The following is a 21,752-nucleotide window of genomic DNA, read 5'->3' as shown; positions in this document are numbered from 1 at the left end:
GGAAGGTCTTAAACAGGCCATTCCTCCTAGGGTGCCACCAGCTACTACCTCGAATCACAATATTATATTGACAAGATTAATAGGCCCTCCATTCGAACCCCTCCACTCCTGCCCCCTCCAGTTCTTATCCTGGAAAGTATCACTTCTAGTGGCCATCATATCCCTCGGATGTGTCAGTGAACTTAAGGCATTAAACTTACAAGAACCCTTTTTTCCAAATACATTAAGATAGGGTGTTATTACGTACCAATCCTAAATTTCTTCCTACGGTGGTATCTCAGATTTCTCCTTATTAAAACTATTGAATTGTCAATATTCTTTCTGCAACCTGACTCAATTTTGGAAAGGGCTCTACACACCTTCGATGTCAAACAAGCCCTTCTAGAGTTCACTCTCCTTGCAAAAAAGGAGCTTCTATGGATTTTTCAGGAAATATACCTATAGCTGACATATGTAAAGCAGCTACTTGGTCTACATCGCATACATTTACAAAACATTACTTCGTAGATGAACTGGCCTGTCAACAAGCCAATGTCAGCCAGGCAGTTCTGTGTACTTTATTCCAAACAACTGCAAGCCCCACAGGCTTGTCACCGCTTATGGAGGAGGGCTGCTTTTCAGTTGATGCTGAGCATGTGTGTCTACAGCCACACAAGCCTTAAACAGAAAATGTTACTTACTTGTAAGCATCTGTTTCTGGCATGTAGTACTGTAGATGCATATGCGCCCACCCTCCTCCCCAGACAACTGTGGTTGTTGCATTTACCTTTATAAGTTGACGCTTATTCTGTCAGCAAGAACATCGCATTATCCTACACTACATCACATACCATCCTCACCCGTCTTGCAGGAAATCAGTCTAACAACAGAATCAATAATCATGCACATTGCCAGCAAGAGGAGGAGTTATTGTACTTCGTGACTCGAAAGACTTTCTTTGAAGAAAAACAACTTGCACACATCCGTGCCCAGCACTAGATGGTGGATGTACAGCATTCCATGCCACGAACAGATGCTTACTGGGTGAGTAACATTTTCTTTTTTACTTTTCAATAAAAAGGTTCCTTTTCAAATACTGAACCACATTTTCTTTCAAAGTCCATAATTTACAGCACAACTGTGTTTTAATTATCAAGGTGCTTTGTTGCCCAAGCATCCCACTTACCTGATAATGATGTAGAAAATTAATATTCACTCACTGAAAAGACTGTGTGCATAAAGAGGTTTTATTGTTTCAGTTCAATGTTGTTTAGGTTTCGCCTAGACAAAGCATGAACGCATGCACTGTTTCTGAAAGACATGTTTCTTACACACTGCGGACTTACAGCCCGTACCTAGCTCGCCATTTGTTATTTTTATTTTCGCTTTCATTTTCTTCGTCCCCATTAGTCACGGCATAGGTGCCATTTCTTCTTCTTCTTGTGCTTGGCCTTCCTCCGAGCCTGGACCAGGTTCTTGTTTCCTTCCACTTCTCCTGTTTTTGGAGCTACTCTTTTCTTTGTTCAAGCACTCCTTATGAGAGCATGTGTTTTCAGTCTGCCTCCCATATCCCCATCCATGTAGCATCTATTCCCTCCCACCTGCCCCCTCTCATGGTACTTTTTCCTCCCACCCCATACTGTGTACTCGACGACACTGCACTCTACTCTGTTCCACTTCCCTCTATGTCAATACAATCTACTCCGCACCACTGCACTCCACACCAATGCACTCCACACTACTGTGTACCACTCTACTCTACGCCACTGCATTCTACTCTGCACCACTCTATGCCACTGCACTCTACACCACTCCCTTCTACTCTACTCCGCTCTTTGCCACTGCATTCTGAGCCTCTTCACTCTTCTCTACACCCCTCCACACCACCCCAAGCTACTCTATGCTGCTTCACTCTAAGCCTCTCCACACCAGACTATGCCATGCCACTCTACTCTACTCCACTGTATGCTGCTGTACATTATAGCTAAAAGATATAAGCAAAGCCAGTAGCTCTCACATAGGCAAACCTGTTGGCTTTGCCAATGCTTGTTACTTCAGTGGTTCAAGGCATATGCTTTTAAAGTTTCAAGATATCTTCTTCAGAGAGCAGTAAACTGTCTGCCCAGGGCAGCAGTTTGTAACCTTATGACTTCTGTAGTCCCCACTAAATCATACAAGAAACAGAGGATTCCACTGAACCAGTTTTGATCATTTGAACCTCAAAATATTATACAAAACTATAGAAATAATTATACGTCAAAGAAATACACAACCTATTAAATATTTTAATTACTTGACAATAAAATGTGACATTTTAATTTAATGGATACGTTGGAGCTTTTCAAAATGTAATTTTATTCCTAAAACATATATTAATAAATGTGCTGCTCTTTGTGTTAGTGCATACCAGCACTATTTAAACTAAGGCTACCAATTGTCCATACTAGAGTCTGTTTGCTATTCTAGTGCTGCTCCGACAAATCAAGGTAATGATACCAACTTAATTTTTAGCTTCCAATTTCAAATATTTTCACATATACAAAGCGTTTTAAAACTTTCAAATACAAAAGCAAAACTTTTTTACTTATATGTACTAAACTAGTTTGCTAAATTGTACTTTTTTAAACTATTGTGGACCCCCGGAGTAGTCATAGGGGACCTCTAGAGCTCTGTGGACCACAGGTTAAGAACTACTGGCCCAAGGGATTTATAGCTGCCATTAGTTCCATTGAATGAATAAGATTTGAAGACAAAAAACTTTCTTAAAATGAACACATTAGTGACTGAAAACATTTTCAAAATCTCTGGCATCTCCTGAAAAGTTTTATGTAGGTGAGACATGTTCTGATACCTCTTTAGGACAACAATATGGCAGCTATTTTACTAAGTCATATATGTTATATTTCCCTCATGCATTTTGGCTATTACACTTTGTAAATATTATCAAGAGAATTGTGTGGGTCAGGCATTCACGATCTGTGCATACGATGAAGATTCTAATACAGTGTCGTACATAAAGCATTATTTGCACAGTGCTCATATATAGGATTATAGATGTGCACCAGTGACTTATGGAAATGTTTTTCTCCTCGGGTTCTGAATGACGTTAGTTAAACGAGAGTGAAGCTCGAGTTGTCACTCAGAACCCCAAGGTGAAAAACATCCCCATAATTCACTTTTTACCCATCTATAATTTTATGTAATGTATGGCCCCCAAAATCATCTGCCCCTGCTTTCATCTACTGCGCAGGGGCAGAGGATAATTGGAGAACTTTACATAACATACCCTCTGCTCCCTAACGCAAATATGAAAAATAAATATCTTACTTACCTACTATCCTAAGCCAAAACCCACTTTCTTCCCTGCCTTCCTTTCACCTCTTGCAACTGCGCTTTCTGCTTTCAGTCAGAGCCATAAGAAATGGGCATGTATAAACCAGACACCGTCCGGAGAATAAGTTATAGAAAGAACTGGTCTTGAAGGTCCAAGACTCTGCAGTGCAAGCGAGGGGAACCTAAAGAGAAAAAGAACCTAGAAACCTGACAACACAATGTTTCATTTGGGACCCATTTTGACTGCTTATATCGGGATAGGAGTAACCCAGCATATATAGGCCAGAAAGTGAGTTCAATAAAATAGCCTAGTAGGAGAACTAACAGCAAGGTGACCAACTGCCAGTCAGTTATTGTACACAAGCCTCACTGCATTATTGACCTACTGCACCTCAGATATCGCACTGCACAATCCTCAAATACTTGGCATTTTCTACGTATTTGTCTCTTGCCATGCACACTTGCCATGCACACTTGCCATGCACACTTAACATGGAACTGCCCACCAATTGAATGCTCAACAAGCAGTTGAAAAAGACCTGCTGGTTTCTCCGCAGGTCTCTCAGTTTTCCTTGCTGTCTTAACATTGTAATTTCGCTATGCCTTGCAGAAGAAATACATAATGGGCATAAGAGTATTATCTACGTTGAGAGCAATTTCCTCATCAGTATTGGAGAAGTAAATCAGCCTTATTTAAAAAGAAACTGAGAATGTCAATTTTTACCAATGATTACAGAGAATGTTTGACAATGGCCATGAGGCATCACTGTAACATGCTTATGATGGACCTATGTATATCTTTAGTACTGAGCACTTGGAACTCCTTCCCTTTCTGAAGGGCAGTTGAACTAATATCTATCTTTTCTTTAGAAATAAATTAAGAGCTGGCTGTTGGCGGGGTGATGTCCTGGGCTTGCACATTACATCCGTTCTTTTCCCTCTCAATGGGAATTCGAGTGCTTAGCAAACAGTACATGAACATAAATATGTTTGATAACTGTTTTTCTCAGTTAACTTTTTGTCCTAAAAGGTGTCTAACATGTTTTGTGCTATTTGTAACACATGTGCGTGTACAGGAAGCAGAGTTAGTTCATTATGTGTCTCAATGTAAGGGACCAATGCTTAGTGAGCATTATGGGGTATGTTGTATTTCCCAGGTTATTCATTGTATGAAAACTGGGAAGTGATTAAAAATTGATAAGCAATAAGGTAAATGGAATTATCTAACTTAAATCACTCATTTGTTAGAAGTAGATAATACACAATCTATATATATATATATATATATCTCCTTTTGTTTAAACTTATTTTTTAAATTTTTCTTTAGTTATAATGTTTGTTTCTAATCAAGTAAATTATATTTCTTTCTTTGACCAAGGATATGTTCAAGGAATGAGTGACTTGCTTTCCCCTGTTTTGTATGTGATGGAAAATGAAGTAGATGCCTTTTGGTGCTTTGTATCATACATGGATCAAATGGTAAGGATACTATATTCCTGCACTTGTGAAAATTATGTTCTAACAGAATTGTAGCTCTGTCCATGTTGGCAATGTGTGTTTTAAAATATGACGATAATAGCGACAATAAGGGGTGGTTTTAGAGTTTGGTAAGTGCAGGTAAATGACATTAGCAACTGGTGTCCTATCTACCCATTTTAGAGTGTTTTGATATTTGTGTGCTCTAAATACAGCAGACAGGACATCCACTGCTTTTTGACGAATTACCCGCATTTGCCAAAATCTAAATCCTACCCTACAAATATAAGAAAAGTATGAGGTTATTCAGGTTATTGACTTTTATTCTGGACCAGGTCAAAATGTGTTATTATTAAACCGGTAAATACAAGGACCACTAAATCCAATTGTTAAAAATGACAATTGTTTTCTCAGTTATTGAACTCAGTGGCAGTTTGCCTGCACAATGCACATTAGGTGTTCATTAAATATTGTTTCACAAATGTGTAAGAAATGGTAGTGACTTATAATACAGTTTATATAAGTACTGCCGCCTCAAATCTTTTTTTTTTGTAAATCAGCTGAGTAGGAAGAGAAGAAAAATAGAGAAAAAAGATCTAACTAATAAATGAAACACAGAAAAGAAATGGGGGCACAAGTAAGGAAGTAGGACATGATGTTACCCCATCCAGTGGTTGTTTCAAAACACTTTGAACAAACTGATTTTGCTCCACAGTGACCATTTGTACCGCAGAGACTGCTACATGAATTCAGTGTCATCATTTCAAAGTGGTATGAACTGACTATATGTCAATTTAATGACACCCGTTTTATTAACTGAAAAGGAAGAAAGGGTGTGTCACTGTTGCCTAGATTTACGGCTAAGACTTGTGGAAAATAAAAGATAGGGCTTGCTCCCCTACTTGCCCTCCAGCTGGGTCTTAATAGGCTCAGTGTTATTAATAACATGGTTAGTCAGTGTCTCTTGGTAAACTATAATGGTTGTATTGTGGTGACTGGGTAACCAGGATGGGCATAGAGGTGGACTCAAGCCCAAGAAGATAGGATCAAATCACAAATCTTATTTTATTATCATACAGCCATCAGTATTAATGTCCATAACCTTATGGTGCTATGATGAGGTGGTGCTCACTTTCCACAGAGCTGCTTGGTCCCAAGGATTACTAATTTAGAAGGTTGCATGGACTAGGAGACAATGCAGTAGTATCCATTTTGAGCTTTCAACTTTAAGCAGGTGGACAGAGCATGCTAGTTGATAACTCAGTGAGCAGAGTGAAAGGCTGGTTCTCCAACTTACTTTATCTTCACTCATGTTGCCACAAACAGGAGCACGTAAGCAAGGACTGAAGCTGGGTTGAATTTGGTGTACAGTTTACATACAAACCTGAGGCAGACAAAACAGTGAATCTGCAAATGCCAGAATGTGGCACAAGAACACTGAGCTTAAATTCTCTGGTAACTCAATGGAAGTTGTTAATAATGGAGGTAGCCTAGAATGCAACTCTGTATGTTTAGTGTGGAAAAGAAAAGATTCCTCATGTTTTATTCAGTGTTTGTTTTTTAGACATGTTAGATCTGTTTTCACTGCTTATTTTCATAGGCATCCATTAATTTATTAGATATTAAGGTCTTCATTAACTTGCATGATTTGATTTGAATGTTATAAAGTGCACATAATACCAAAAGCATGGGGTGCCCTGATGCTAAAGAACTGAGCTGCAACGGAGTTATATGGAGAATAAATACGTTTTGAGGAGCTTAAAGAATGTAAGAAGGTTCCTTATGGCACGGATGCCCAACAAGGGAGCGTTTCATCTTTTTATGCTTGCAAACAACCACCGAGAAAGAGGAGCCTCCAGTGTAAGCTTTCCTAAATTTGAGAATACAAACAAAATGCAAAATACTAGAACAAAGACTTCTTCCAAGAGTATAAAAGGAGAAAATAAAGGCCATATGCCTATCAGGGAGCAGACTGTGTAGCTCCTTAAGACCGAAAAAGAAGGCTTTGAAAAGACAACGTTTACAAATATGAGGCCAGTGAAGGGCAGAAAGATGGGCAGTATCTTTTACTCTTCTGCTTCATCCTAAGATAAGGTGTGCTGCCAATTTTTTAAAAACCTGTTGCTTGTAAAAGAAGGTCTTAGGGCACTTAAGTGTCCTTTCTTTGCGCTGCAGCAGAGTCCAAAGTCCTGTTGTAGGAGACAGTGTCTTCTCTGTGCCTCTTCTGAGATTCAAAGTCAGAACTGAGTTTCTGGTGGCAGGGGAGCCCCTTAAATACTAGTTTAGGGGGTGATAATGGTGTGGGCTATTGGTCCTTGCGGTTAGTCCGCCCCTGAAGTGAATACTTCCTGTGGGACTATGTCCCCTTTGTACCCAGAATCTTCTAATTTCAAGGTTTGCTAACATAGCAGAACCCTTCTTTGCCTGTGCAGACCTCCTAACCCACCCTAAAGGTGTGGCTATGCTCTTGGAATTCTATGCCTCCTGCATAACAAATTTTCCCATCTGTGAGTCTCGACAAGGCGGGAACGCTTTGTCCTCTATTGGGGGTCAAGAGATTACATATCAAGGGCGGTGCAAGCCTTTAAGGCTCACCGCCGCGATTACTGTAAGCACTAGCTATCCTGAGTGGGCGGAGGTGTGACCTCTTCGCTGCCCAGGTCCATTGTCTCTGTCCTGGTAGAAGTGTTAGCACAACCAGCAGGAGGACAGACTCTTGTCTTGGAGGCAAATGGCTTGGGGTGCCCGCCAAGGCAAGAGAAAGCTGGCAACTTGGTGGGCATCATCTAAGGTTACCACCAAGTTACATGGTAGCTTGCTAGTGAATCCGGGACACAGGAATCGTACTCAGTGTTAAAAAGCACAGAATTTGACACCAAACATGGGGGAAATCAGCCAGGTCATCATGGAGCTGGACATCTGGGGATTGCCCTGGTGACAGCCCCGTTATCCTATGGACAGCTGGTCTCTTGCAGTTGCATTAGGTTTTAAATGCTATCACAGGTCATATATGCTCATGCATATATGTCCTCACTCATAACACAGTGCACTCTGCCTCCTGGGCTATAGGAAGCCTGCCTTAGGGGTGACTGACCTGTACTATGGACAGTGACGGGACACCGCTTGTGCTTAGTGTGGGCATAGTCCAACTCAAGCAGACAAACTACTCAAGCAGGCTGACATGGCAGCATCTGCAGGTTTTGTGTTTACTCTGACCAAGCAGGTTGGCACAATCAGTGCCGCAGCCCTGGTGACCCCTTCGCCATTTCTGCCCTGGGTACCACTGGTACCATTTACTAGGGCCTTACAAGGCTGGTGAAGTCCTTGTCAGTTGGGTTTACAAAATCACAGTACAATTTAATGGAAAGAGCATTGGCACGGAGGTCTGATTAGCAAGCCTTAGTGCACTTTCAGTTAAAAAACCACAGCATCCATAGTCCAAATGGGGTCAAAAAGTGAAGGGGGGGTGACAGCATCTGCAAAAAGCCCAGTTTCTTACACTATGTAATACTTTATCATACATCTACAAAAATCGTTCTCTTTCTACTTGTTCCCAATATCATCTTCATCTACTGCTTGTGTATTCTCTTGTTTGAGAATTCCATCTGTTTTTGGGGCTTTCTTAGGCCATTTTATTTTTTCTGAAGGATGTGTGGCATAAAGGCCTTAAATCAATCTATATGATAGAGACTTCTAGCCACATATTCCTTACCTTAGAATATCCCGAAGCATCAAACTGGATCTATCAACTTTTGATGAGCAGTACCCCTGCGGATCAGTAGGTGGTGTCATTTGGCTCCACGTGGTGCCTGCACTTTAAGTGATGCTCTCCGTGCTTACATAGGTACCATCCCATCACACTAACGAGTTATTTTCTTTCCATACAAGTCAGCCCCAATTCGGAGAGAGCTACCTCCAGTCACTTTTTGACTCATCCTCTTTCTACATTTTGTTGAAATGTGTTTTTTGATACTTAGGACTTGGTTTAGATACTGGCAGACGGGCTGCTCCGTCACAACAGTGACAGATGTTGCATCAGCCAAAGTCGAATTCCCATAAGAAATGATGGGATTTAGATTTCTGTGGATGGGATATCCGTTACCGTTGTGACAGAGATACTCGTCCACCGGTATCTAAATCAGGCCCTTAGCCTCCTGGTGTGCAGGATGTCCACCAGAAAGGCAGGTTTTAAACCATGCCGCACCTTCACCGACCAATGTCGGTGACAGACCCACACTTGGTTTGTCTTTGATATCTGGAACGGGGCCAGGGCGCCAAGACATCCAAGGATTGCCGCACCATGTATCCATAAGTGCTGAGGGAGCGACCCCTGGAGCTCCTCTCTACCTGATGTCGACTGACTCCAAAACACTTGGTCACAAGCAGGGTCCCGAGATCGTTCACAAAGTCATACCCGGCGATCATCATCCCATTTCAAGTCACCAGGGAAGTTGGATAAGCACCACAAAAAGAAAGTGAATTTGTATAGGTCTTCAACTTTGCCGCGCACGTCTTCAGATGAGTTGCAGATCCATCGACACTTGAGGCCTAGGCCTGTGGTGGAGCCTATGCTTGGGCAGTCTCCACGCCTCCCTGAATTTCTGGGAGGTGGGGGGACCTTTTCCTAACTTGAAGACTTCTACAACGCCATGTCACTCGTCTTTGGGCGGCTTGAGCCCTCTGGGGTGCCCTGTTTGCCTGCTGCAACTGTTGGGCCTTAAGGATCTATGGACTGATCTGGAGCACCATTGGTCGAGCATCCTCTACCTTCCGTGGCACCCTCTCTAGTAGCTGAAGCCACCAACACCCAGCAGTGATGCTGCCCACATCATCATTCCTGACTCTAGTATGGAGCCAGACAAGCGTCATCTGATGGCGTCTGTGGCTCCGACCAGGGGCTTGACTCCCCATACCATAGCCAGTGTCTTATTATGGTGACAGGCCTGGCTTGGGTGATGAGTAGGAGGAGTCTGTTAACCTTTATGGTTAGCAAACATTAGAAGATCCCAAGGACACTTAATATGAGGATCTGGTGGATGCCAGTAGACTGGATATCTTCCCAGACACTGATCTGGCCTCACCCCGTACTATGGCTACATAGTAGGGTGCCTCATTTGCAGTGGTGGTACATAGGTTGGCTGAGCTCCTGGACCTTACGCTACCTTCCGGGGCAGTTAAGACAAATGCCCACCGAACCTTTACTCCCATTAAATGAAGCCTTTATTGACATCCTACTCTGGGCCTGGGCCAAGCCCCGCATAGGAACTCCTGCGCATAGGACAATTACCCGCTGCCATCACCCTGCACCACTTCTAAAATCAACCCCTGCACATTCCCTACCAGTCCAACAGATATGAAATCAAAAAGGCTGGATACTTTTGGAAAGAGGATGTTCTCTTCCGCCAGCACTACAGTCTGTGAACACTGCGTGCCTCTTGGGCCGATAATCCCACATGATGCGGGACGCAGTTGTGCAGATGATGCTCATGGTCTCAGAGGAGGCCCGAGTCATACTCTCTCAAGCAATTGCTGATGGGAGGGATGCAGCCAAGTTCACCATAAGATGTGGGCTGGACATGACAAACTTGCTGAGCAGAGTGATTTCATTGTCGATGGTCCTTAAACGCCTTGCCTGGTTGAAAAACACTGGCTTTTCAGAGGATGTTAGGGCTTCACTCATGGATATGCCCTTCAATGGTTACTGTCTGTTCAGTGAGAATGTGGACTTTAAGGACAGCGAGCTACGGCCAGGTCCTGGGGCCTTTCTATGGCCCCTTGCCAGCCCAGTCCACCTTCTGTCCCAACTGTGTCTCTACACTTCCATCCACCACATCTATCAATTTTCACAATCTTTTTTGTGGCTGAGGACACGGTTCCCACAGACCACAGGGGACAGGTAGCCAGAAGATGCGACAATCCACCACCTCTCCGGCAGCCTCCAAACTCCTTTAGTTTACCCTCCGACCATCATGGGCATCCAGTGGAGGCTGGGATATGCCATCACCTGCTCTGCTGGAGGTAAATAACATCCAACCGTTGGGTTTTCCAGCTCATCCAAAGAGGCTACTCCCTCCCCTTTGTGACCACCCTTCCTATAATGCCACCCACTTACGACAGGCTGACTGAGAACCATTTCCCCTTGCTCCATCAAGAAGTGTTCTCTCTCTTTGCCAAGGGAGCTATAGAGAGGGTGCCCGCAACAGAAGTAGGTTGTGGTTGCTATTCCTGCTACTTTCAGGTGCCCAGGAAGGATGGAGGCCTTCATCCTATTGTAGACCTGGCCCTTATCAACCTTGTCATAAAAAAGATGAAATTTGAAATGCTCACTCAAGTCCTGTCTGCCCTGGACCTGGAAGACTGGATGGTAGTGGTGGACTTGCAGGATGCATATTTCCACTTCCCCTGTCCCACCTTCACACAGACGTTACATGCAGTTCATGATAGGCCAGGAGCACTTTTAATTTGCTGTGCTCCCCTTCAGTCTTACCAGCGCCCCTTGGGTGTTCATCATGGTGATGGCGGTAGCTGCAACACACCTCTGGAGGTCAGTGGTTCCAGTCTTCCCTTAACGATTGGCTGTTGAAGACAAGCTTGCCACAGGCAGTCATCTCCCACCTCCAGACTACGGCGAACCGTCTGCACTCGGGGTTCACCATCAAACTGCCGTAGTCACACCTGACTGCTTCTTAGAGATTCCCTTTTATTGGAGCTGTTCTGGACACAGGGCAGTTTCTGGCCTATTTTCTCAAGCAACAAGTCCATTATATTCAGACTATTATACCAATGTTTCAGCCTATATCCTGAATTGTGGTAAGAATGACTCTGAAGCTGCTGGGCCTCATGGCCTATTACATCCTTCTGGTGATACGTACCAGATAGCATATGTGGGCTATTTAGTGGAACTTGAAGTTCCAGGGGGTGCAGCATCGGGGAATCTCTCCGACATGGTCCAGGTCCCAGAGGGACCTGCAAAAGATCTGCAGTGATGGTTAATGGCACAATTGGGCCAGAGGCAGACCCCTCTCGCTTCTCCAACCAGATCTGACAGTAGTGACAGACACATCACTCCTGGGCTGAGGCAGTCATCTGGAAGAGGTGAAGATCAGAGGCATCTGGTCTCCAGCTGAAGCAGGGCTCTTCATAAACATGTTGGAGCTCTGTGTGATCCGACTGGAATTAAAAGCATTTCTTACCTCTATCAAGGGAAAGATGGTGCAGATGTTCATGGACAACACCACTGCCATATGCTACTGCAACAAGCAGGTCAAGGTGGGGTCATGGGCCCTTTGTCTAGAGGCTCTATGTATTTGGACTTGGCTGAAACAGCAGGGCATGGCAGGCTCTCTGAATCCCAGAGCAGATAAACTCATCTGAAAATGCCTAGCGGATCATAAATGGCATCTCCATCCAGAAGTGGTGCAAGGTCTCTTTCAACAGTGGGGAGAGCTTGGTTGAATCTGTTTGCCTCCATGGAGAATGCACAGTGTCAACAGATTTGCGTTTTAGAGTTTCTGAGGCTTCTATTTCTCTGAGGCGCTTTTTGTCTCAAACGGAGCTCAGGCGTCCTGTACGTCTGCCCATACCACTCCTGGCCAGAGTTCTCAAGAAGATTATCAGAAGTCAGACGTTTTCCTTGTGACTTCGGACTAGGCATGGAGAGTCTGGTATCTCGAGCTGCTGAGCATGTCCATCGATCCTCCGATCAGACTGCCCCTTCGGGAGGATCTTCTGTTGCAGCAGCAGGGGAAGGTTCTTCACCAAAACCTGTCCACTCTCTGCCTTCTTGCGTGGAGATTGAGCAGTGACAGTTGACAGCTTTTGACCTTCCACCGGAAGTCTGTGACGTAATCTTGGCAGCCAGGCATCCCTCCACCAAAACGGTATATGTCTATCTGAAGAAATTTGTGGCATGATGCACCGACAAGTCTGTTGACCCCCTTTCTGCCCCTCTTTCTGAGGTCCTGTGGTTTATTCTTTCCCTTGCCCAGTATGGCTCTGCTGTGGGCACCCTTAAGGGATAGTTGTCTGTTATTTCGGCATTTTTTAGGTTGCCTGATTAACATTCTTTGGGTCCTCATGGGTCTTACTCATATGTTCCCTCCCTTTCCCTCTTCCTCTCCCTTCATTATGCCCCAGAGGGATCTTAATTTTGATCTGACTTTCTTGATGTACACTCCTTTCAAACCCCTTCTCAACTATCCCCTCAGGCCTTTCACATTGAAAATAGCCTTCCTTGTGGCAACTACATCTGCCCACAGTGTGAGTGAGTTGCCTTATCATCTAAGCTGCCCTACCTCTCTATATATCCTGATAAAGTGGTGCTTCAGTGGTCAATCCCTTTCATGTAAGCCAATTCTTCAGCTTGTCTACTTTTTACGGACCCCTCCCCCCCCACATCCTTCTAAGGAAGAGGAGAGAATTCACCATCTGGACCCAAAAAAGAGCATTGACATTCTACCTTGATCGTAGAAAAGAGTTGCTGGTGGCTGATCATCATTTTGTAGGGTATGCGGGTGAGAAGCAAGGTCAGGCAGTGCAGAAGTAAACCATTTCCAGATGGGTCATTCTCTGCATCAAGATCTGCTATGCACTGACCAAAAAGCAACCCCTTGAGGGTTTGTGTGCTCATTCTACCAGAGGCAAAACTGCGACCACTGCATTAGCACGTGGAGTTCTAATTCTGGACATCTGTCAGGCTGCGAGATGGGCATTTCTGCACATGTTTATCAAACACTATTGTCTCCGTAGGGGTGGGCATTTTGCCTGTTCAGTTCTGCAGGGCTTTCTTGTTTGAACTTCGTTCTCAGACCCACCTCTGTGGATAGTATTGCTATCTATCAAAGGTAAGGAAGCTGCAACTTGAAGTCTCTACCAGATGGATAAGCTACTTACCTTCGGTAACGCCTTATCTGGTAGAGACTGTCCAGCTGCAGATTCCTTACTGACCCACCCATCCTCCCTGCTCTGCAAACTGATTTCTAGGGGCAAATACTCCAATTTCAGGGCCTTAGTTTTGACACACCAGTAGTCAGTGTTCTTCATGGCTCTAAATGTCCAGCGTGGAAAGTCATGAAAAGAAACAGACGTCAGCGCTCCTGGGTGGTACCTGTATAGGGACCACAATGTCATGTCTAGCGCAGATGACACCGATGACGAACATGGATCCGATCCATGCCACCTACCAGTGCGCAGGGGTCATCTCACAAAAATCTTCCGGATCCAGTCTGATGCCTTGGGATAATGTACGCAACTTGTCCTTCTTGCTTATGAAATTTTCAAATGGTCTTCAACCTTCGAAATACCTTTTTCTACCACTCCCATTTCCCTCAATTGGTTTGGCTGAGGAGCAGCCATTTATATACTACTAGTCATTATAGTCAGTGAAGAATATATCTTGAAGGAAACTATATTTCCAAGTTAATATCTTTGATTTCTTATTTTCACAGGAAAAGAGTACATTTGCAATGCTTACAGATCATACACCATCCCTACAGTGCACATCTATTTTGTATGAGGTCATTTAGGTAATAGTACTGAGGGTGGAAAATCCTCTTTCTTACCTCTGAATGATTCACAAAGCTAGTAACACATCTTCAGCTTTCATGTTTAAAATCATTTCACTGTTCTATTGTGTATCACAGTTCATCATTCTCAAGAATTGTGGGGGTCATTATGATCCCGAAGGTCAGTACAAATGTGGCGGTAGTACTGCCAACAGGCTGGTGGTACTTATCGCCACATTATGACATTGACAGGTTGGCTTGTACCAATGCACCACACTGACCGCCATGGCGGTAGCAGCCGCCGGACTTGAAATAACAATCTCTAACCCGGAGGCCGCTCCTGTACCGGTGGCGGCATTGTAACCCTGCCTACTGCCATGAAAACCATGGTAGTAGGACCTACCAGTGACAGGGAATTCCTTCCCTGTCACTGGTAGGAGACACATCCACCCCACCTTACACTCACCAGACGCCCCCACCCCCTCCATTCATGCTCCCCCCCTGCTTCCAATTCCTCCATACACGCACACTCACAGGCACACAACACGCATTCATACACTCACTCACACAGTCATACACGCATTCATACATGCATGCATCCATTCATTCACGCACGCATCCATACACACATTCATACTGGCATGCAGACCCGCATTCACATTACCATTCATACACGCATTCTCACACCTGCACACACGCAAACCACACTACACACATTCGCTTACATGTACACACTCACACATTCATGCAACACCCCCCCCCCACACACACACAACCTGACTTACCTATATCCAGGGGGTCTTCCAGCAGGGGACGAGACAGGGCGCTGCTACCGCCAGCAGCGCCCGCCAGCAGAACACCGCCAGGCCGTAATATTTGACATAATATGGCTGGCAGCTATCTACTGGCGTGGCACTGCTGGTGGTAGCAGCGCCACTTTAACACCTTCCGCCAGTATGGCCACAGCCAGATTTCCACCCTTTTTGTGGCGGAAATCCATCTGTGGTTATATTTTGGCTGACAGATGTTAGCCGCGGCGACGGTCTTTGGATGTCCGTCTCCGCGGTGAAAGGCGGCACTTACCACCAATGTTATAATATGGGCCTATGTGCTATAACACAGTCATAAATCTGTACAGATGCTGTATATTTACATTTACATTTTTTAGACCTCGCTAGTGTTAGTGAATTTGCAATCATTAATGCCACTTGAAGAATTAACTCATTGCAAGCCTTTTTGGAAATATAAGATAAAGACCTTTTTTTTTTTTTTTTATAAAGATATTTTATTGATTTTGCAGGAAAAAATTGGTCAAAGAAACATACATTTATTTAACAAGGTGCCAACATGGCGCCTAACAGTAGTCGATCCCAAGTCCCAGATCCCAGGCACCACAATGTAGGTGAAGGTCACACACCGCCTAAGTAGTTGCTGCGGCCTCCCACTTCCCCCTTATCCTATCATATTTATTCGGACATCCTTTGGCCTCGTATACCAGTTTTTCACGTTGCGCACACCAGTCCATCCCCCGCCTCCATTTAGTCAGTGCTGGGGCACTTCTGGCTTTCCAGTCCGCCATTATATCCCTCTTAGCCACCGTGTAGTAAGAAGCGAACCTTTGCGCAATTTCAATGGGTGTTTTGGAAAGAGAACCCGAGTCCTCCACGATTTCAGGTATGACCCTGTTGGCTAGAGGGCGGGTGGCCAGCCAGTGTAAGAGTTTCCCGTTTTTGTCCCCCCAGCCATATATTCGTGCTGCTGAGGCCCTCCAAATGTGTTTTGCTGATTCTAGTGCTATGTGTTTAATTTCTTCTCTAACCATAGTAAGCTGTCTCAGAACAGAGGCCGACGCTGAGGTCGCTTGCTGGCGCTCCAGGATTAGTGCCTTGGTCTCCAATTCAGACAGTTGTGAGTCTCTGGCACGCTCGCGTGAGCGGAGGAGATATTTGGCTTGTCCTCTGAGAGTGGCCTTGCAGGTGGCCCATATTGTACCTGGAGATCGGACCGAACCCAGGTTCAGCTCGAAATATTGGGTGAGGTGGTTTCTAATTTCATGGGTATAGTCGTTGTCCTGTAGGTACCATGCGTTTAGGCGCCACGTCGGGCGTCTGGTGGGGTCCGTACCGCCCAGCCGGACGCGCACTGGCACGTGATCAGAGACCCCGCGGGGCAGCAGCTCCGCACCCGTGACGCTAGTGATGTCTAGAGCGGGCATAAATATGAGGTCGATTCTGGACTGTGACGAGTGGGCAGCCGAGGTGTGCGTGTACCGGAGCTCCCTGGGATGCCAGGTTCTCCACACCTCGCACAGGCCGAGGCTCTCAGCCCAGCTGCTGAGACTCGAGGCCCGGGTGGATCTACTAGCAGTAATTTCGCCGGATACATACAGACTGGGGTTGAGGACAGCGTTGAAGTCCCCTCCCAGCAGGGTGGTACCCTGGGGGAGACCCGCTGCCACGTGGCGAAGGAAGAGTAAGAATGCGTCTAGTCCCGCCGGAGGCCCGTACACGCACACACACAAGGTTTATCGGTGACCCGTGAAGAGTCCCCATAACTACTACAAATCTGCCCTGGGGGTCGGATTGTGTGGCTGTAACCACCATGGGTAGTGAGCGGTGGAGCAAAATGGCCACCCCCCTGGATCCTCTAGAGAAGCCCGCATGATAAACCCCGTCGTATCCTCCTCATGCGAGCATGGGGCATTACAAGGCATGGGGCATTTCTTGTAATAGGACCACTGAGGGGGAGTATCTGCGGAGGGTATTGAATACTGCGGATCTCTGGATCTTATCTAGTAGGCTATTTACGTTCCATGAAATAATATGGGTCAGTGAGGACTGCGTGGGTGTTATATGGTTTTGAGTGCCGGTTTGTGGACCCCGGGACGACTGTTTCAAACGTAGCAGTGAAATATTAAAATAATAAAGAGAACTATTCAACATTCTACCATCTAAACCCGTTTTAAACTCTTTGCCCCCCAACCACCCCCCTCCCCATACTCCCTCCCTGGAAGCATCTGTCGCCCATATTCCCAAACAGGACCTAACAGCCAGAGGGACTGTCGTTGGGGTGGAGTGATGGACCCCTCCATTTAGTCGGATCAGTTGCAATTTAGCAGACCTAGTTCAAGTTTTGCGCGGCGTGCGCTGAGGAGTAGTAACGCCACCCGCGGTGTCTCCTCCAGGGTCTACGGGCGTGCACCTGGTGCCCAAGTCTTTCGAGTATATCTCAGTGGAGACCCAACGACTCAGGTCAACCAAGCACCGGGGACTGGCTCAGGCGGTTATTGTCCGCGGCTTGCGTTGTGTCCCGGGGCCCCGAGGGCCTGACCGGGACTCCCTCGGTCTGTGTATCGGAATCTCGAGCCGTCTCGTTGTTGGCGGGGGTGCCTGAGTCTTTCTGCCTCCCTCTACGGGATCTGGTACGCCTCCGGCTCCTCCGGAGTCTCCCCATGGGGGGGGGGGGCCTCACAGGTGATTCCCCCTGGTTGGTTTCAGGGGACCCCTCCCGGCTCCGACGCCCTCCTCCGTGAGCCAATCCCACGCATTCTCAGGAGATTCGAAGAAGTACGCTTTCCCGGCCATGAGGACTTTAAGTCTTGCGCGGAAGAGGAGCATATATGAGAGCTGCATTGCTCTGAGCTTTTGCTTTACATGCTCATATAATCGGCGGCGGGTCTGAACTTCACAGGTGTAGTCTGGGAAGATTAAGATCTTGTGATTCTCCCATTGGAGGTCTTCGGTGCGTCTGGCTTCTTTAGGGATATTGTCTCGGTCTTTGAAATTAAAGAAGCGTGCAATCATCGGGCGTTTAGGGCCACCCGGAGGGGGGCGTGGGGCGAGGGCCCTGTGGGCACGTTCGACTGCGAACCAGGCTGAGAGAGTTTGATCTGGCATCCAGGTCTTGATCCACTGCTCCAGAAATTCGGAGGCCTTATCTTCCTCCACGCCCTCTGGGAATCCGATAAATCGCAGGTTGTTGCGCCTTGATCGGTTTTTCGCATCCTCCGCACGGCGGTGCAACTCACTGGTTCGAGTTTGTAGCTAGGCCACCTTGGTTCTAAGATCGGATAGCTCGTCTTCGGTCTGGGAGACACGGGTTTCCACATCGGTGATACGACTCACCGCATTTCTGAGGTCTTGTCGAATAAGGCCCATGTCCTCTCATACTTCCCCGATTTTGGTCTCTACGGCTACTTGCGATGATTGGATTGCCTGGAGGATGGCATTCACTCCGTCCAGCGCGGGACCTCCACCAGCCGTGTCTCCTCCTCCCCGGGAACCTGCCGGCGTCGTGAACTGGTTGATCTTTTGCTGGGAGGCCGGGGGTTGTTTGCCTTGTCTTTCCCCATTTTGGTGCGGAGGGTGGAGGTCAGTTGTTTAGTTTCTTAGGGCGTTCCGGATCGTGTCTCAGGGCGGATAACCGTCGGCAGGGCTTTTTCGTGATGGGCAGATTTGTGTGATCACAGTCCTTTATTTGGAGCGCAATGGTCGCAGGTCCACTCCTCCCCCGGAGAGGGCCGAGTCCTCAGCGTAGCGGGAGGAAACCCCAGAGAGCCACCCCGGTGCGCCCGGGACTTCGTCGGACAGCCACCAGCTCAGGATCGCCGAGGGCATGGATTCAGGGACACAGTGTCCTGGCAGTGGATCCGCCGCTGCTCTGGCCCGGATGCTGGGCCCACGGCTAGTGTTGGTGGGTATGCATTGGCCGCGTTGCAACCGCGTGGTCTAATGGGGGCCCAAAGGATTTTGCTCCTGCCTATTTGGCTCGTTTCACACCTCTGAGGCACTTTGCAGTAGGCCCCACTTGTTCTGGTGCCCGGAAGGCGGTCCAAGACTCCGGGTTCCTCTTTCTTTTGAGCCTTTTCCCCTGTCTTAATTTAGGGGTGTTTCGTTTCCAGCGCCTGGGCCACTGCGCAGCTGTCACCCCTCTAGCTCACCGCGGGCCCCCGGCACACTGCTCTCCTCAATCGGGGGGCCAGGTGAGTCTCGCCGCATGGGACGCTCTTCTTGCGCCTCCCTCGCTGCCCGGGAGAATTCCAGGGGGGACCCCCCTTTGAGGCGTCTCGGGCGCTGCGTCGTCCCAGCGCCCCGTCACAGCTATCACCCTCCCAGCCCGCCGCGGGTCCTCGGCACGCTGCTCACCTCGCTCGGGAGTCCGGGGGGGCCTCGCCGCGGGGGATGCTCTTGTTGCGGCTCCTTCGCCACCGGGCGGGTCCCGGGGGACTCCCTCCTCAAAGCGGCCCGGGCGCCGCGGCTCTTACAATTGGCGCCACCAGGTAGGCGCGCGGCCCGGGGCACCGGGAGCCTCGCCTGCAGGTCGATGCTCTTCTTGCGTCTCCTTCGCCGCCTGGGTGAGTTCCAGGGGGAACCCCCTTTTGAGGCGTCTCGGGCACCGCGTCGTCCCAGCACCCCGGCCTCAGCACAGCTATCGCCCTCCCAGCCTGCCGCGGGTCCTCGGCACGCTGCTCACCTCTCTCGGAAATCTGGGGGGGGCCTCGTCACGGGGGATGCTCTTGTTGCGGCTCCTTCGCCGTCCGGGGGGTCCCCTCCTCAAAGCGGCCCGGGCGCCGCGGCTCTTACAATTGGCGCCACCAGGTTTGCGCGCGGCCCGGGGCACCGGGAGCCTCGCCTGCAGATCGATGCTCTTCTTGCGTCTCCTTCGCCGCCTGGGTGAGTTCCAGGGGGAACCCCCCTTTTGAGGCGTCTCGGGCACCGCGTCATCCCAGCGCCTGGGCCTCGGCACAGCTATTGCCCTCCCAGCCTGCGGCGGGTCCTCGGCACGCTGCTCACCTCTCTTGGAAATCTGCGAGGGGCCTCGTCGCGGGGGATGCTCTTGTTGCGGCTCCTTCGCCGTCCGGGCGGGTCCCGGGGGGTCCCCTCCTCAAAGCGGCCCGGGCGCCGCGGCTCTTGCAGTTGGCGCCACCAGGTGTGCGCGCGGCGCAGCCCGGGGCACCAGGAGCCCCGCTCGCAGGTCTGGGCAGCGCCGCCCCTCCAGTCCACAGGGGCCCTCGCTCCAAAGCTCAGCGCCGGCTCCTTTTCAGTCTCCACGGCGCCCCGGGTCCAAGGCAGTCGCATCAAGGGGGAGGCAATTCGGCATCAGTTTCCTCGAGGCGGTCCAGCTCCGATGGCCATTTTGGCACTCGGGCCGCGGCGCGCGAACGGGGCTCGGCTTCACTACCGCTCACCTCATCGGGACCCCGGCGGGACGGGGAGATCCCGGGGATGGCTGGCGCGGCACTGTTGGGTCGCTAAATCGTGGTAGTTTCGGGCGGATGAAGGAGGGGTCCAGAGCACTCTCAGAGTGCGACCGCCATCTTGACGCCCGAAGCCACCAAGACCTTTTTACATTACATAGAAATGCTGTCTTTGTTGATGACTGAACAGGCGAGGAATGCATAAATTAAATATGTAGTTTAGATTTTGCACCATGATATTATTTATGAGCTCATTTTATTGTTCAGAATGTTACTGAAAAAGCAGACAATTACTTTTAAGCATATGCATTGAAACATACAAATATAAACCCCCGCCCAAACCCCCTTAGTTGATGCAGTAAGAAGCAAACTGTTGATCAGTATACATATTTATATAATTTATAATATCTTCACAAACTAGCAATCACTGTTCAGTGCCCAAAGACTCCAAGGACTCAGGGAAGAAGAGACAAACAGCAAAAGATCAAAGGAACTTGCAACTAAGCAACACCATCTAGCATGTATTGTGTCCACTCTTTCTCCAGAGGGAGGGCCCCTGCACCTGTGTGTAAAACATAAATGTATGCCTCTGTCCTGACACTTGCCAACTAACACCTTCCAAACCCTCACACTAATTACCCATGGTAAGGTTCGAGACATTTCAAAAACAAGCTTGCAGAATCTGCCTGAGAGAAAAGAAATGTCTTTCTCCCCCTTGTTCTAACCTCAGTGGCACAGGTTGGTTTATCAGTACTTTAGCCTCCTTTACTGCAACTCATAACGATTAACCATCATTTCTCTCTTTTGGGGTATTCTCTTCCAGGGGATCTTTATCAATAGTCATAAACACTGAATATTGCCGCCCACATGGGGGGACCCTAGATCATATATAATCACACAGGTATATACATTAAATGTATATGTAAGAGTAACAATCGTGTAGAGAATTTTAGTACATATATCTCATATGCATGTGTAAGCAATCATGCAGCCTATGTTGACAAACAGGCAAAAATCGTCTTATTTTTGTAAAGTTTTTATTTAATCAAACTCCTCAATTAGAGCTAAGAACTCTCTGCAAACAAAGAAGAGAGCGTAGAAAACATAAGCAATCCCATCCAGAGAGAAGAACAGCAGTAAAAATACAGAGGCATTATTAGCCAATAGGCTGCATCCTAATTAACACAGCAGAACCAAAAAACTGGCACAGTGCCTTCAAGGCCCTGAGACCCTCCAGTATCCCACTATGCCTCAGAGGTGAGAGT

The 21,752-nt window shown here is 47.5% G+C and overlaps 1 protein-coding gene across 2 annotated transcripts in view; it reads left to right on the top strand.

The window, feature by feature from the left end:
• TBC1D15 (TBC1 domain family member 15) overlaps positions 1-21,752 on the top strand; it is a 439,633-nt gene that overhangs the window by 306,610 nt on the left and 111,271 nt on the right. For both annotated transcript variants that reach the window (XM_069229563.1, XM_069229562.1), the window contains one exon: positions 4,691-4,791. In XM_069229563.1, the coding sequence (XP_069085664.1) occupies positions 4,691-4,791 (101 nt within the window). The remainder of the gene's footprint in view (positions 1-4,690; positions 4,792-21,752) is intronic.

This window comes from Pleurodeles waltl, chromosome 4_1 (assembly GCF_031143425.1).
Source record: "Pleurodeles waltl isolate 20211129_DDA chromosome 4_1, aPleWal1.hap1.20221129, whole genome shotgun sequence".
Taxonomy (NCBI): Eukaryota; Metazoa; Chordata; class Amphibia; order Caudata; family Salamandridae; genus Pleurodeles; species Pleurodeles waltl.
The sequence above is the reverse complement of the archived record's forward strand: the minus strand, read 5'-3'. Positions and strand labels throughout refer to the sequence as shown.